General features: G+C 38.9%; 1 protein-coding gene across 2 annotated transcripts in view; it reads left to right on the top strand.

Annotated features, from left to right (window-relative positions):
- Nucleotides 1-16088, top strand: part of plekho2 (pleckstrin homology domain containing, family O member 2) — a 28008-nt gene extending 11920 nt beyond the window's left edge. The window contains exons 2-8 of one of the 2 annotated variants that reach the window (XM_034581533.1): nt 1686-1814; nt 1976-2098; nt 12714-12818; nt 12937-13035; nt 13867-14178; nt 14284-14842; nt 14873-16088. In XM_034581533.1, coding sequence (XP_034437424.1) covers nt 1686-1814; nt 1976-2098; nt 12714-12818; nt 12937-13035; nt 13867-14178; nt 14284-14842; nt 14873-15615 — 2070 coding nt within the window. In that variant the 3' untranslated portion in view covers nt 15616-16088. Of the gene's footprint in view, nt 1-1685; nt 1815-1975; nt 2099-12713; nt 12819-12936; nt 13036-13866; nt 14179-14283 lie in introns of both variants that reach the window. The other variant, XM_034581532.1, reaches the window with a different exon arrangement.

The raw sequence follows: 16088 nt of genomic DNA, 5'->3' as shown, positions 1-16088 counted from the left end.
GATAACGTTACTTGTTGTGCCCTGCAACAACACTGCAACATCGCTAAAATGATAACCCAGTTAAATATAATAAATGCTTGGGCAAGACACTTACACTGGCCCCTGGTGGCTATGCTTGCAGTGTGTGAATAGGATGTATGTTAGAGATTTGCTATTTTCTCTGTGTGTTTGGGATCATTGTCATGTTAAGATTAGATTTCTCTCTGGCCAAGCTTTTGGAGACTGGTTGTTGGTTGTTGGGTTTACAATATCATATTTGGAGTGACATATATAAATGCCATCTCTCCTCTTGCTGCTCACTTACGCTGCTTTCAGACATGCACTGAATTACTATGCAGTTTCTCTAGAATAAATCTATGTGTGAACGCAAATATTAAGAAGGTTGTGCAATCGGGTTTTTATTATTCAAGAAACATAGCCAAGCTTAAATCTTTTATCTCTCACACAGACCTGGACAAAATCATTCTCACCCTCTTCCTTTGTAGTGGTCTTATTCAGAAATCAATCCATTGTATACAATTATTCCAGAATGCTGCCGCTCGGCTTTTTTGACACAATCCCAAAAATTTAACCACATCAACCCTTTTAGCATCCTAGTTTGTTTTAGGATTGATTTTTAAATTCTTCGAATCACTTTTAAAGCCAGACGTGGGCTGGCCCCTCCCTATATTTCAGATCTTTATCTCCCTACGCACAGTCTGTGATCCTCTGGTAAAGCATTGGTAACCATTCCAATATCTTAGCTGAAAATCAAAGGATACAGAGCCTTTGCCGTGAGGGCCCCTACACTATGGAACAATATGCCAGAAGAGATTAGACTAGCAGAATTGGTTACCTGTTTTATCTCACTTCTTAAGACACATCTCTATAAAAAGCTTTTATGGTATATATGAATTTTATTATTTGTATCTTTATGATTATTATTTCTGTACTCTGAATTTTATATTGTTTGTTGTCAAGCACTTTGTTAATTGTATTGAATGGTGCTATACAAATAAAGTTATTATTATTATTATTATTAATATTAAAACCTTCTAACCACTGCTATTCATTGTGTTACAACTTATGTTTAGTAGTTGACTGATGCTCCTGTACCCTCTCCATCTTTATGAAGTCTCATATTCTTGTTTGTGACTCGTTCAGGCAGTTCATCACCATGTGCATTTGACAAAACTCTAAAAGGTTGAAATTAAGGAAGCTTGTTTAACAGGGTTCATGTAATCAGTTAAAATTTTGGTAAAAGTTGTTGCATGGTCACAAGTAAACTGAACTTTGGTATATTGAGGTTGTACTTTGAGTCCCAAGTCTTTCATATACTCTATCGTACCTATTTGTTTTTATCAAGTACCCTTCACGTCAACTTAAAAATAATACAATTTATGTAATATGATGCAATTTTTATAATTTGAGGCATACAGTGATATCAGTCAATCAGTCATATCAGTCATAATCAGTCAGTGATACCTTTCATCTGTTAAAGAATTTAGATCAAACATAAAAATCATATGTAAAAATCGTACATGGATAAAAATTTTAAAATGTTTTCCTGGTATGTTATAAATGATCAAATCAATATCCTCCATCTAATATACTGTGCAATACCAATCAGTAACAATGATAATAAAACAATGTACACTCTGCTGGTCACTACTTCTGTGTGATTTGCTTTCTCTATGTCATTGTAGGGTGTGAAAGAGCCAAAGTTCCTGGGTCTGGCAGGTTGGGTGAAGAAGGCTCCTGGCAGACTGTTGGCAAGCTATAAGGACCGCTATATTCATTTGGAAAAGACAGAGATTGTAGTGTATGAAAATGAGGTACACTTTTATGTCTGCCGCTCTCACTATTCTGCTGCTTATTTCATGTAACTATTTTAAACTATTCGAAATCATTTTATATTGTGTTTCAATAAAAACAGAAGCTCTCAAAATATGGGTCAAACTGTCACAATCGCATGCACCCACACTTTGTGTTGCAGGACCTCCAGAAGTGCGTAGAGAGAATTGACCTGGAAAACTATGACAGATGTCATGAACTAAAGAGCCCATTCAAGAAGAGGCACAGACTGATATTGATTCGATCAATCAAGTCTAGAAATAAGGTGAGATGAGAGGTGCTTTAGATGAGAACATAACTTAATGTAAATGTAAAATGTCATGTTATCAGATAGAATTAGGCCATATTTAAATACAATAGCTCAAACACATTAAAAAGAGCAAACATTGTTGGGGTGTTGTTTGAATTTAAGGATTCCAATTCTGATTTAGATTCTGCTTATCGATTCCAAACTTCGATTCCAATATGGTAAAAAAAAAAAAAAATGGGTGAAGTGTTTAGATAGCAAAAACATTGTACTTTTAAGAAGTAAAGACATAATCCCTGCATGAAAAACTGAAGGAGCTGAAAAAAGAAGCTTTCAAATTATGATTTCACCCATGTTGTATTTATTTGAACATAAATGCTACCATTCGATTCTAATTTGGAACTTGGTACTAGTATGGAAACAGAAGCAGACAAAGGTTTAGATAAATGATGGCTCCTTCCTTTCAAAAATAAATATTTTCACCAAAAGATGAGGACAGGCACAACTAGCAAGATGCCAGTGTACATTTGTTACATAACATGCATCAGTTTTGTGTTAGTTTATCTTTTAACATGGTTACACCTATCTCCATCTCTTTACAGTTTCCTTGGTTACAGGTGTCATTTATTGCCTGTCACAATGTTTGTGGAAAAGGCTCAATCACTTAATACCCACAAGCTTTGTGGAGAACGTGTGTTGGAAAAGAGTGTTCTCTTTCTCATATATGCAGTGTTTGTGTCCCTCTCCCTTTCATTATAAGCTCTCTCTCTCTCTCTCTCTCTCTCTCTCTCTCTCTCTCTCTCTCTCTCTCTCTCTCTCTCTCTCTCTCTCTCTCTCTCTCTGCTATTTGTTTGGTGAACATCTAGATGAAAATGTATCTGGTTGTTGATGTTATTTCACATACTTATGTGTGTATGTACAGAATATGTATAAATATATTTATGTCGTCAGTATGCATACGACATGTTACTTTTATTGGCAGAGTGTTTGCGTATCCATTACAAAGCGAAGTTATAAAAAAGGGTAAATGTTGCAACAAACAACAGTTTTGCGAGTTGAGATACGTTCATTTAACATTTTAATACAGTTCCTGAATCTGATGGTAGTTTGTATCCTTTTGGGGTCATTCAGTGTGAATAAAGTGAGTGTCACAAGGATGCTAAGAGCTACTTGGCAGCCTCTTGGTTTCTCTCGGGTAACCCTGTTTAGCTCTGGCTCTGCATCACTGAATGATGCCAAAAATACAGAAAGACTTTCTTAAAGTACCACAGCAACAGCAGTTATTCCTACAATATGTGGCTGCTTGGCCACAAATGGTTAAAGGTGAATTGAATGTCACTCATTGAATACAATTGAAAGTAAAGTTTAACATGGTCTTACATGGAAATAAATGGAGGTAATTGCACCTCCATTTATTTCCATGTAAGATGGTTTTATATATATGAAATTTGAAACATTAAAATAGCAGCAAACAACTATTTTCTATGTAAATATTGGTGGAGTAATCTAAGCAGAGAATGAAGTCACACTCCCCTTGTGTTTGTTGCCACACGTTCATGTTAGAGAGAGCAGCATTGAAAAAGAGATGCAAGAAGAAGAAGAGGTTTCTTTTTTACTGATGGAGGGATAATTAAGATGCAACTGGTGGTCAGTCAGAATAATGTGATTGTCCTGAAGGGGGGAAATGGGGAAATTGTTTCCTACATTCAGCAACTTGACATGGGATGAAGATTGAAATGTTAATGTATTGATGGTCTGCTACATTTTTCTAATTGATCCAGTATCCTTCAGTTCACTGCAAAAACTAAATAAGTAATTCTTAAATTCTATCAAATTCTCCTGTATTAAGCAAAAAAATCTGCCAAGGGGGTTGAGATCCTTTTGCTTGACTAGAATTCTTAAAACTAGTCTAAACTGAAAAGACCTTAAAGGCATAGTTGAAAATGAAATGAAACTTTACTCATTATCTTCCCACCTTAAAGCCGATAGAGGGGTGGATGAAGTGTTTGAGTCCACAAAACACTTTAGGAGTCTCAGGGGTAAAGAGTGTTGCAGCCAAATCTAATACAAATGAAGTAAACGAGACCCCTTCTTCGAATGTAATAAAACAACAGAATAAAACATAACATGCCTCCATACTGCTCCTGCGGGGTCATCCAAGTGTCCGCAAGCCCCGACATTCATATTCAACTGGAAACAGCGATTTTAGCTGAAGAGAATGTCCTCTGATTCCTCTTCTGGAGCCACGTTGAAGTACGCACTTGCACACCGGAAAACCGCACACACTCTCGCCCAAGTGCAGAAGAGGTCTAAAGAAGAGGTCGCCTTGGCTGTAAGATGGTTTACCCCTGAAACTCCAAAAGTTTTTTGTGGTATCAAACACTTCACCCACCCCTCCATCAGAGATAAGAATTAAGAAGAAAGGGGACAAACGTCAGGAGCAATCAACAAACAGAATGACTAACATGGAGGAAGAGGTCAAAAATAGTCTTGAAAGTTTGATGCTGACCATAAAAGAAGATATTGCTGCATAAATTATGGATTTCCAATTGGAATTTAAACAACGCTCCATCGAGACTAAAGAAGGCATCTCGAAGTTAAGAGAGAGGACAAATATTGAAGCACTGAGCCAATTGTTGAAAAACTGGAATACTTGGAAAGACAGAATAATATAAGGATCCACCAGGTAAAGGAGGAAGCTGAAGGAGAAGATATGGTGAACTTCCTAAGGGTGCTCATATCCAAAAAACTGGAGATCCCAGCGGAGCAAATTAATATTGTTGCAGCGCATTGATCAAAGCAGAGAAAACCTACACACAGCGGGACATCACCAGGCTCTAATGTCATTAAATTTCTAACTTGGGACGCACGTCAAAAAGTTCTCTGCTGCGCATGGGACAAGAAAGCAATACTGTACAAGGGAAATGGATTTACTTTGACCAAGACTAGTCATCTCAATGACAAAAGTAGAGAATTCAATATGCTACAATAGGAAAAGAACTGCGAGAAACGTGTGAAATCCCATTTCATCTACCCAGCAAAGCTACGAGTTATTGGAGACGATTGTACACAGATCTATAATTCAGCCAGGGAGGCAGCCACAGCACTCCGTGCTTAAGGCACCATCAGCGGAGTTCAACACCTGCTGGGTAAAAGACTGCTGCAGACCTACTGAGGGAGCTGGGATGTATAGCTTGATGTATAGCTCCAAAGGTATCTGGGACAGAACCTATCCCAAATGCACACACAAATGCAAACTGTATACACGTACACAAACACACGCAAACACAAATAGCCTACATTTAGCCGAATCCTTTTCTCTATGAAGTAGCAATAGTTAGTGAGTGAGTGAATGAAAAGCTACTTTTCAAGACATGATATTTAAAGGGATTTTTTTTACTTACAAACTGTTGAAGATGAAAAGGTGTTAAAAGGATTATGCATTATTTGTTTAAATTTGTTGTGTTTGTTTGTAAGTGTAGAAAAACCTGACAAGTAGGACTGTTAAATCACTATGGTAACAAATAATAAATTTTCTGTAAAATGTCTATTTATTTATTTATGTATTTATTTCTAAATTATCTCACAGTAGTATTCTTTTACCTTTGAGGATTTTAAATAAATGGATACACAACTGAGAATGTAGATAGAAAATATAGGTTTGAAGTCAAATTTGACTGGTATATGGCATATATCATGTTTCTTTTTGTCGTTTTTTTTGTCTCTTCTTTTTCTTCTTAAGTAGATGATTATATCTGAATGCTCTGCCAATAATGACACCGCAAGACGGTAATGAATATGAAGGCAAATTTAAATTCTATAAGGAAGAAAAATTATGAAAAATAGGTCACCTTAATATTGGCGTGGGTTGTGTACAATTCACAGCAACGTATAATTCAGCTTTTTCCTTTTATAAGAGAAGCTGTTGCTACTATACCAATTGGGGTATAGCCCCAGATTCCTATTTATGATTAGGGAATCTGATCAAGCTGCTAAAATAATGAGAGGTGCAGCTAAGGAAATAGGGCTGAAGGATGTAGAACCCTCCACCCAAAAGAAAGGGACTATACCTTTTTCTCAAAACCTTACTGTAAATACTCAAGACTAGATTTAAGAATCACATATTAAGGGTTACAGAATGCAATATAAATCCAAATACATTATCATATTATGCTTTGATATTCATGAAATTGAACCTTTACGGAATGATAAAAAAAAAAACGAGAGTGCAAATGAAAACACTTATAATGGCTAAAGAGCAGGGGGGCTTGCCCTCCCTAATCTTAAACATATTTATTACGCTTCCCAATACACACTTGGTTAAATGACCATTCTGAAGCTAGGTGGAGGCTAATTCAGAAAAAAATGTGTTGTGTCTCAATAAAAACAATACCCTTTTGTAAAGAAAACCAACGAAGGACACAAATAACTGACAATATAGTAACTAAAAATACACTGGAGGCTAGAATTGAATTAGGAGATACTGTGACAGAAGACCCAATAGTATTCAGAGAGATAAAGGAAGACCCAGGATTTGAAGCTAATAAACAAGATACAGCTTTTAATACTTGGGCAATGTATAGATGAAAATGGAATAATGTAATTTGAGCTTTTCAGGCAAAATTACAAATTATTACACTCACACTTCTTCCGCTACCTACAAATGAGAAGGTACATATACAACAGAAAAATAGGAAGGAAGTCCAACAGGGATTTACACCCATTTTTTGTGGGATTTACACCCACAAAAAAGAACTATAACAATGTTAAAGTATCAGTTTATGTTATCTTAGAAAACTCATGTACAACAAGATACAAGGGCAAAACTAAAATGGGAAGAAGATCTTAATATATACACACATTATTCTAGAATAAAATCAGGGAGGAAATCAATATTACTCTAAAAGGGGTCATCCAACTGAACACAGACCTGGTGCTGCTAGGCAAAATGGAAGACAAAATACAAAACAAACAAAATAAATACTTGCGCATATCAGCACTTAAACAGATAAGAAATTGGCTCCAGAAAATATGTGCCCAAACAGAGACATGGAGAGACCCTGTTCAACAAATATATCAAATGGAATATCTAACTCACAAAATGAGGGGGAACTGAAAACAGTTTGAAAAGAGATGGTCTAAATGGTCTATCTACAGTTAAATGGTTCATAATGAATGGAAAATTGTGGAATGTGATGTTCCATGACAGGCCCTTTGGGGAGCACTACCTTACCTAAAGTAAAACATTGTATATTCTTTTGCTTTTTGTTTTCTGTCTCACTTCATTTTATTCTATTTATTTTATTTCCTACAAATGTGTATATATGTATAAATATGTATGTCTATATGATTGTTATGATGTATCACTGGATGACACATTTATATAAACTGTAAAAAAGATTATGTCATCCTAGGTTAAGTGACATGGGTGAGATGAATGTGGTCTTGTGATGACAAATCATCTTAGAAAAAAGAACAAAGAAAACCCACTTTTTTAAAATTAACTTGTTTGAACTGACAAAAATATTTAAAGGGGACATAGCATGCAAATTCCACTTTGTTAGTGCTTCTACAGGTTAATGTGGGTATCTGGCATGTCTACCAACCCAAAAACTCTGGGGAAAAAACACTCGCGCGTTTTGTTATAGTTCCTCTAAGTCAGAAACGTCATGCTTGAGCGACTCGATTGAGCTTCCTGGGTTTTGTATCGTAACAATGTACTGGAAGTCTCCCTACATGGTCTTGGCCCACCCCCCCCCGTCCCCCCACACTCATTACGCCGGGTTTACACCGGAGGCAGCGAGGCTGCGTTCCCAAGCGCGCAGCCGCCTGGCTGTTCACACGGGACGAGCATTTCTCCGCTGGTCAGCCCGCGATTCACTCACATGTGGCATTTGTCTGGATCGTTGGGACTGGGAGGCTGCAGCAGCTGCTCGGGCGCGACCGCTCGCTCTCCCGTGCGTGAGCTGGAATTTGTGTCAGCGCCACACAGCCAGCAGTGTGGAAGACTTCCGCAGTGTTCAGCGCTACTGTAACACTGCGGAAGTCTTCCACACTGCTGGCTGTGTGGAAGACTTCCGCAGTGTTCAGCACTACTGTATGCCGGGGTACAGTAGTTACGCCGGGTTTACACCGGACGCGGAAGCGCCGCTGCGAGGCAGCGCAGCGCCGTTCTCCAGCACGCAGCCGCCTGGCTGTTCACGCGGGACGAGCATCTCTCCGCTGGTCAGCCCCATAGACTGTATATATAAGGTCAGCCCGCGATTCTGCTTTCTCCGCTTGTTGTTGTACCCGTTGAATGTCGGGGTTCGGGGGTAAATGATGGTCTTCATAGCCCCCCCCCCCACCTCTCTTTCTCTCTCTGTCTGTCTGCTTGTGTGCTTGTAGTGGATGGGCAGAAGGGGACATTTAATTATGTGATTGGGAAAATTAAAACTCCAGGACAACAGAAGGGGAATACAAAGTATGGGATGCATATTTGATAATTTATATCATATAAAATATGTAGTTTATATCGTTTAAAATCATGGGGGGAGAGGGGGGAGGGGGGAGCTGGCTCATTAGCATTTAAAGGAACAGGCACTCAAAACAGGTCACTCTGTGGAGGGCTGTTTTAGACAGGGTAAAAAGGGTGCTGTTTTAAATGATCCTTGTGGTATTTTGACCAAAGTATGTTACAGACATTTCATTAAGACCCCAAGGAACCATATCAACTTGTGGTAAAATGGGCATGCTATGTCCCCTTTAACTTAATCTGAAATTAATAATTAGCCAAAAAGACTGTTTCTTCTAACCAAACCTTACTTTGTCTTAAATTCAAACTTAGCATTCTTAATTTTAGTTGTTTTTTTTAATTAAAACATAGAGGACTGGGGCGGCGTGTAGCTCACCTGGTAGAGCTGCCGCCCCATTGAGGCTAGGCCTCATCCATAGGGGCCGGGTTTGAGTCCGACCTGCGGCCCTGTGCTGCATGTCTTCCCCTACTCTCTGTCTGACCCCCTTCACAGCTTACCCTCTCTCTCTCCACTCCAAATAAAATAATTAAAACAATAAAAAAAACATATAGGATCATCTATCAATCAGGACAAGAGCACTTTCAGCACACAGACCATTGTAAATACATTGGCAATATTTTGTATCTTTCACCATTAGAAGCTAAAGGAAAACCTGGAAAAATCACAAAAGAAATCAGATTACATACATGAACAAGTAACCAAAGCACAAACTGACTTATTCTTTGAACAAGGAATAAGAAGGAAGTGTTCAAATACATGGATAAGCAGCTTGAATATCTGAGAACACAGTTCGCTGCCTCCCTTGGCTGGAGACTATGACCATTAAACTGACCTGCTAAAGGATCTTATTTCTGTCCTATCCCCAATATCTGGTGCTATAACCTACTTCAGGAGGAGCTGTCGCACTGCAAAAATGCAAACAAAACACTGTCAGAAGAAGTCACCAGAGAAATACAAGTGTTTAACCTAAAGCAAACTTGGGTTATAAAGTCTTATCAATCCCACAAATGCTGTACAATAAAAACAGAACAGAACCATGGTAATTTGTTAAAACAAATATGTGGTATCAAACATACATTTTTACAGTCAAGATCAGATTAAAGTAAGAAAAACACACATTCAGGACCTGAGAGAAGGATTACAATGAATACACATTTAATAATTATATAATTATAATTTTTGATAAGTAGAGGCTCTAATTTGCAGATATATATGTTTTTATTAAGCATTTATTTGAATCCAAGTAAATGTTATTTATTTTTGAAAATGTCCATGTGCTAGTAAAAATACATGCATGCTAAAACAAGGTCAGTGAGCACAAGGGCTCTATCAAATGCAGTGATGTTAATGTTTTTATTCTGTTAACCACCATTTCAATACATTTTACACCCTATCTGGTCTCCATTATTTAAAAGAATCTCTGTAGTTTTCTCTGGATCTCTACCTAATATGACCAGTGATGACATGTTTAGCCATATGTTGTAATTGAACTGCTGGCTGTCGAGGTGGTGTCCTGCAAACGGTATGGGCTTTGTAGACAATTGGAAAACTTTTGGGAGAAAACTTGGTCTTAGAGGCGTTCATCCCACTTTGAATGGAGCGGCTCTCTTATCTAGAATATAACTCAGTTTATAAATTCATTTACAACCCAGAGTTAGGACCAGAAGGCAGAGCTGCATATAAATCAACAGAACCTCTGCAGCAACACCACAAAGCAAGATAATTAAACATGGACGTTAAACGTAAGAGCATTGTCATCAAAGGCGGTTTTAGTAAATTAATTAACCTCAGATCATAATATTGATTTACTGTCTCTCACTGAGACCTGGCTTTATCCTGAATAATATATCAGCCTAAATGAATCTACTCTCGCAGTCATACAAGCACTCACATACCTTAAGCTCTGGCCGAGGAGGTGGAGTTGCAGCTATTTTTAACTCCAGTTTATCAATCAGTCCGAAACCTAAACTAAGCTGCAACTTATTTGAAGTCTTGTTCTTAGTCTGCCACACCCACCCAGGAAAACAGAACAGCCAATCCTATTAGCTGTAGTTTACCAAGCTTTAAGAAAACTAGAAAATCACCTTGCCTGGAAAGATAGTCTTAAGGTATATAAGAAGGCCCTCCACAAAGCATTAGCTGCCTATTATTCCACATTAATAGGAGAAAATAAAAATAACCCCAGGTTTCTCTTCATCACTGTAGCCAGGCTGACAGAGAGTCACAGCTCCATTGCGCTTCTACAATGATACAATTATAACCATTTGAAATAAAATCTACCTGCCCTCAATTATTTTTAATACTTTTAATTATTGAACAGCTTCTCTCTGATCACCCTGGATCAACTGACTTCAATTATCTCATTGTCTAAACCCACAACTTGTATCTTAGATAGATCCCAGCTCATCACAGCCTTGGCAAAAGTCACTAATGACCTTCTAATAACTTCAGATCAGGGATTTGTGTCTGTCCTTGTTCTGTTAGATCTTAGTGCACCATTCAACACTATCGATCATCATATGCTACTACAGATAGACTAGAACAGTTAATTAGCATTAAAGGAACCACCCCAAGCTGGTTTAAATCCTATTTATCAGATTGATTCCAATTTGTGCAAAATAATGATGAGTCATCTGTGCGCACCAAAGTTAACCACGTTGCTCCTCAGGGTTCTGTGCTCGGCCCAATTTTATTCACCTTATATATGTTTCCTCTAGGAAACATTATCTGGACACACTCTGTAAATTTCAACTGCTGTGGATGACACCCAGTTATACCTATCAATAAACCCTGAACAGTGTAATCAATTAACCAAACATTAAGCATGCTTCAAGGATATAAAAACATGTGATGTCCAAGATGTCCAGCCCAGAATGGCCCCTTATAGAAGAAAAAAAAGTGCTGCCCATAGCACTGTATGACTGTGTGTGTGAATGGAAAACTGTACTGTTAAGCGCTTTGAGTGGTCATCAAGACTAGAAAAGCGTTTATAAATACAGACAATTTACCATTTCTTCTATTCAATGTTGTAAATACTGTTATTTTGTTGATGCGTTCAGTTACATGCGCAATCTATTGTACTTCTGTCCGTCATGGGAGATGGAACCCTCACATGTAGCTCTCTCTGAGGTTCTATGTTTTTTTCGTAGTTTTTAGGGTTTCAGGTACTCTTGTCAAGGGTTAATGACAGAGGGTGTCACACCTTGTTAAAGGGATAGTTCACCAAAAAAGGAAAATTCAGGGGTGGGTGAAGTGTTCACAAAAGACTTTTGGAGATTCAGGGCTAAACAGTGTTGCAGCCAAATCAAATACAATTGAAGTAAATGGTGACCAATTCTTCAAATGTAAAAAAATTACAGAATAAAACTAAATGCCTCCATACTGCTCCTGTGGTGTAATCTAAGTGTCCGTAAGCCCCAACATTCAAATTGTACTCGAAATGACATCATTAACGTAATGTTTTTATTCTAAATGTCCTATGATATTCTCCTCTGGAACTGCGTTCTCGCGTTTATACCAGCGGACATTTAGGCTAAAAAGATGCCGTCCATCAGCATATAGTGGTGAGTAGATAATGAGTGAATTTAAATTTTGGGGTGAACTATCCCTTTAAGCCCTTTAAGACAAATTGTGATTTGTGAATATTGGCTACACAAATAAAATTCTATTGATTGAAAGCATGGGACACTTTGAGATAAAGGGAGTGTGTGTGTGTGTGTGTGTGTGTGTGTGTGTGTGTGTGTGTGTGTGTGTGTGTGTGTGTGTGTGTGTGTGTGTGCGAAAATTATATGTTAAATGGAGATTTGGATTTGCACTTATTATACACTTTATTTTTGGGCCTCAACAGGGATTGGATCATGATTGCCCTTACCTGATATCCTTCCATAGTTCTTTGTACTAATTCTATTTTCCTATGCTACCCAATAATTCTGGGAGCACTGGTTTATAATGTATGTATTAGAGTGTACTTCCAAATTCTAAACTAATTAAAAAAATATACAAGGTTTGGAAAATGAAAGGGGTGTGTGGTAACTACTCCCTAATATCTACTGTGCATTTTACCTTCTGATCATCATCTTTGTTTTTTAGGTGACTATACTCTGTTATGTGTCTGACAGGTCACTGATGTTAAGTTCCAGGCTCAGACAGCAGAAGAGAAGGAAGCTTGGATCAAAGCCTTTTCTGAAGGCATCAATCGAGCAAAGAACAAAGTCTTTGATGAGGTCAGTGTCCATGTAATTCATACAGAGACATAACTGTCTTTTCATTTCATTGACATCCTTCCTTTCTATACACACTTTGCTTTTACCATCTTAATGAATGAGTGTTATGTTTTCACAGGTGAAGGTTGATGAAAGCAGTAATTTAGACCATGTTACTCGAACAAGGCCAAAAGGGAACCGTAACCGGCGGCCACCAACAAGGATACACATGAAAGAGGTTTGTGTGTGTTGTTACAACCAGATTCCCCCTCTCTCAAGATCTTTTCACTCAGACCACATTGGGAGGTCTGGGATGCATGACATCCAGCTGACGTCCCTTGACTCACTACAGTTTAACAATTAATCAAAAATATTTGTGTATACTCTGCTCTGTAAGCCTACCTTGATTTTATCGGCCACTGCCACATTATCAAAACTCACCACTACATAATGATTTCTATCTCTAGCTTCTTTTCTCTGTTGCTTGTGCTGAAATACACACACACACACACACACACACACACACACACACACACACACACACACAAGTCAACAGACACATTGGTATACTCAGATTGGTTAAAAACAACATAATTTGGTCTTTGTAAACAGAAATGACGTACATCTTTATTCTCATATAGTGGGGAAGTGAGATCCAATCATAAGTGGTTACAAGAGACACACTCAGGACACATTTTAAAGCCTGGTCTGAACAGAAGAACATAGCACTGTCCACTTGTGCTCAGATTTCTTAGGACAGATGTTAATACTAGGTCTGATAGGGGCCACTGATTGTTAAAAAAGTCAAACTGTCAGAGTGTGTGTGTGTGTGTGTATGAGAGAGAGAGGGAAAAAGATGGAGATAGTAAGTGTGAGAGAGTGCGAGAGAGAGAGAATCTGTGGGTGGATTTTGTTATTTCTGTATTCTGTGGAATCGATATTTCTGTTTAAAAGAGAAACTCAGTAAACTCACCATGTTTCCTTCCTTGGCCTATATTTGAGAGAATGACAATTTAAGATATATCGGCTTTTATAAATGTCTCGCCTGAATTATCTTTTTGCCCTCTAGGTAGCTGATGTGTCGTCTGATGGTATCCTACGTTTGGATCTTGATCTGGAGGATGCTGTAATGCCTAGTGGGACCCATCATGCCAATACTGATGGTACTGTGACCCCTAAAGAAGCCATCACAGTCCTAATGCCGTTTTTGAATGTAACTGACGCTGAAGACAAACAGCCCAGGTCAAGTGCTGAGGAGATTAAACCAGAGGATAGTCCCAAGAAAAACATAATCAAGCCTCCAATGCCCCCTACCAAAGAGACTAAACTCATTTCAGTACCCGAGGATGAACCTGATAAGGATGATGCCTCAGAGAAAAGGGTCTGTATCATACTATATTCTACCACTTACCTTACAGTACAGAATATTGTTGTATGTCTTTATGTTTGTATAACTTGGTCTGTAACATAAAATTCATGTTTTAAGGTCCTGAAGCCGCCTATGCCTCCATCTAAAGAGGCAAAGTCCTTTATCACACCTATTGAAGAGGCTACAGAGGAGGGCAATGCTGAGAAGATGTCTGAAAAGAGTCCTGATGCCAGGAAAAAAACAGGTGCACCACCAACCCCACCCAACAAACCCAGTTCCGGAAGCCCCTTTAGCAGCCTCAAAGAACCATCACAATCCAGACTAAACCCCCACCCTCCTACCCCCCCATCAAAAGAGAAGAAACCCTCCCAAGCTGCTCCAGACCAAGAGGTTCAAGGCAAAGCAGATGAGAATAAGAAGAAGGATGATGACAATAGGAAGGAGACAACAGGAACAGCAGTAGAAACAGATGAGGATGGTCATTCAATTTTCAAAGAAGCTCTGGAGAACATAAAAGGTGATGTAAGTCCCAGCACAGAAGAACAGGTTTCTGAAGAAGCATCAAGGGAGTATGTAAGCAGTCATTCTCCTCTTGTAACCACCAAGAAACAGCCAGAGGAACCTGCTCAGTCTGACACACAACATTCAGAAGAGAAGTCAACTATAAGTCAGCCAAATGAGAGAGAGGACCATACTGCTTCACTGCAAACAGCCCCAGATAGCTTCGACAGTTCTCTTCAAGCAGAAGAACGCATAAACAAGTATCAAGTCCCCTCAATTGTCTTTTCTAATGAACCACCCACTGACAGCTTTAACTTGAGTCCACTGCTCTGTCACTTACCTGGGGAGAAGAAAAGGAAGGCAGAGGAAAAATCTGTTGACAGCGGTCAGCACTCAGACAATGACAGTGAAGGCTCTGGGAGTGAAGACACACTGGCGGCTTCCACAGCTTCGTTGAGAGGGAGCCATGCTGGACTGGATGTGTTAGATGCCAGGGAGGATAGCATTCAGATATCTGGACAACATTCATACAACATACAGGATATAACCAAGCCTCAAGTTAAATCAAAGGTCTTTCCCTTTCCACACTCAAAGCCCACAATTCCTCTCAAACCCTCCACCAAGGTCAGGTCAGCTTCCATTGGAGATCTGCTGTCAGACCCTTCAGTCTGTATTCCGGTGAGACCGCATACCATAGCTTTGGCTCAAAGTAACTCGTCTCCTACAGATGATGTCATGAAACTTGAGACTGAAGTGGCTCTGGAAATGGAAAAGACGGATGAGCTCCTGAGCAGAATGTCCCAGTTCCAGAACAAAGGTGACAGTGAGGGCAAGCCAGAGAATCTGCTGGCCGAGGCCATGGAGAAATTAAGGAAAGCTGACCATGTCCTCAGGGAGGTCAAAAAGCTGAAACTCGCGAAGAACTCCATCTACAGAAAGAGCTGGTGAATGACAGTCATAGCAGATTGACAGGGAATTGACCATTTGCTAAACCCCTCACCTGGATAGTTATTGTTTCTCTTGTAGCCTAGCAAATTAAAATAGGCACAGCAGCCCTGCTAAGTTTTGAATCTCTTCACCTATAGTTTTTAATCTTGAAAGGCTAAGAAAAACAAACAGAAAAACATGAGATGGGTGCAAGGAACAGATTTAACAGTGTCTGGTCTAATTTTAAGCTTCAATAATCAGCATGTACAGCTAACTAGGTTACTAACGACTGTAGTGGAATGTTACTTCCAAATCCAAGTAGTCTGACATCATTTTGTGTGTTTACAGGTTTAAAAAGGTCCCGTTCATGACTAACTCATTCACTTTGTATTATTTCCCAGGGGTGTGGAGGTTAGTCTGGAGCTCTGTCCCTCAATTTATCAAATTTGGGAAATGTATCACTCCCACATCCCCTGCTAATTTCACCTGAGATA

Source organism: Hippoglossus hippoglossus, chromosome 3 (assembly GCF_009819705.1).
Source record: "Hippoglossus hippoglossus isolate fHipHip1 chromosome 3, fHipHip1.pri, whole genome shotgun sequence".
NCBI classification, from domain to species: Eukaryota; Metazoa; Chordata; class Actinopteri; order Pleuronectiformes; family Pleuronectidae; genus Hippoglossus; species Hippoglossus hippoglossus.
Note: the sequence above shows the minus strand (reverse complement) of the source record. Positions and strands in the feature narration are given on the sequence as shown.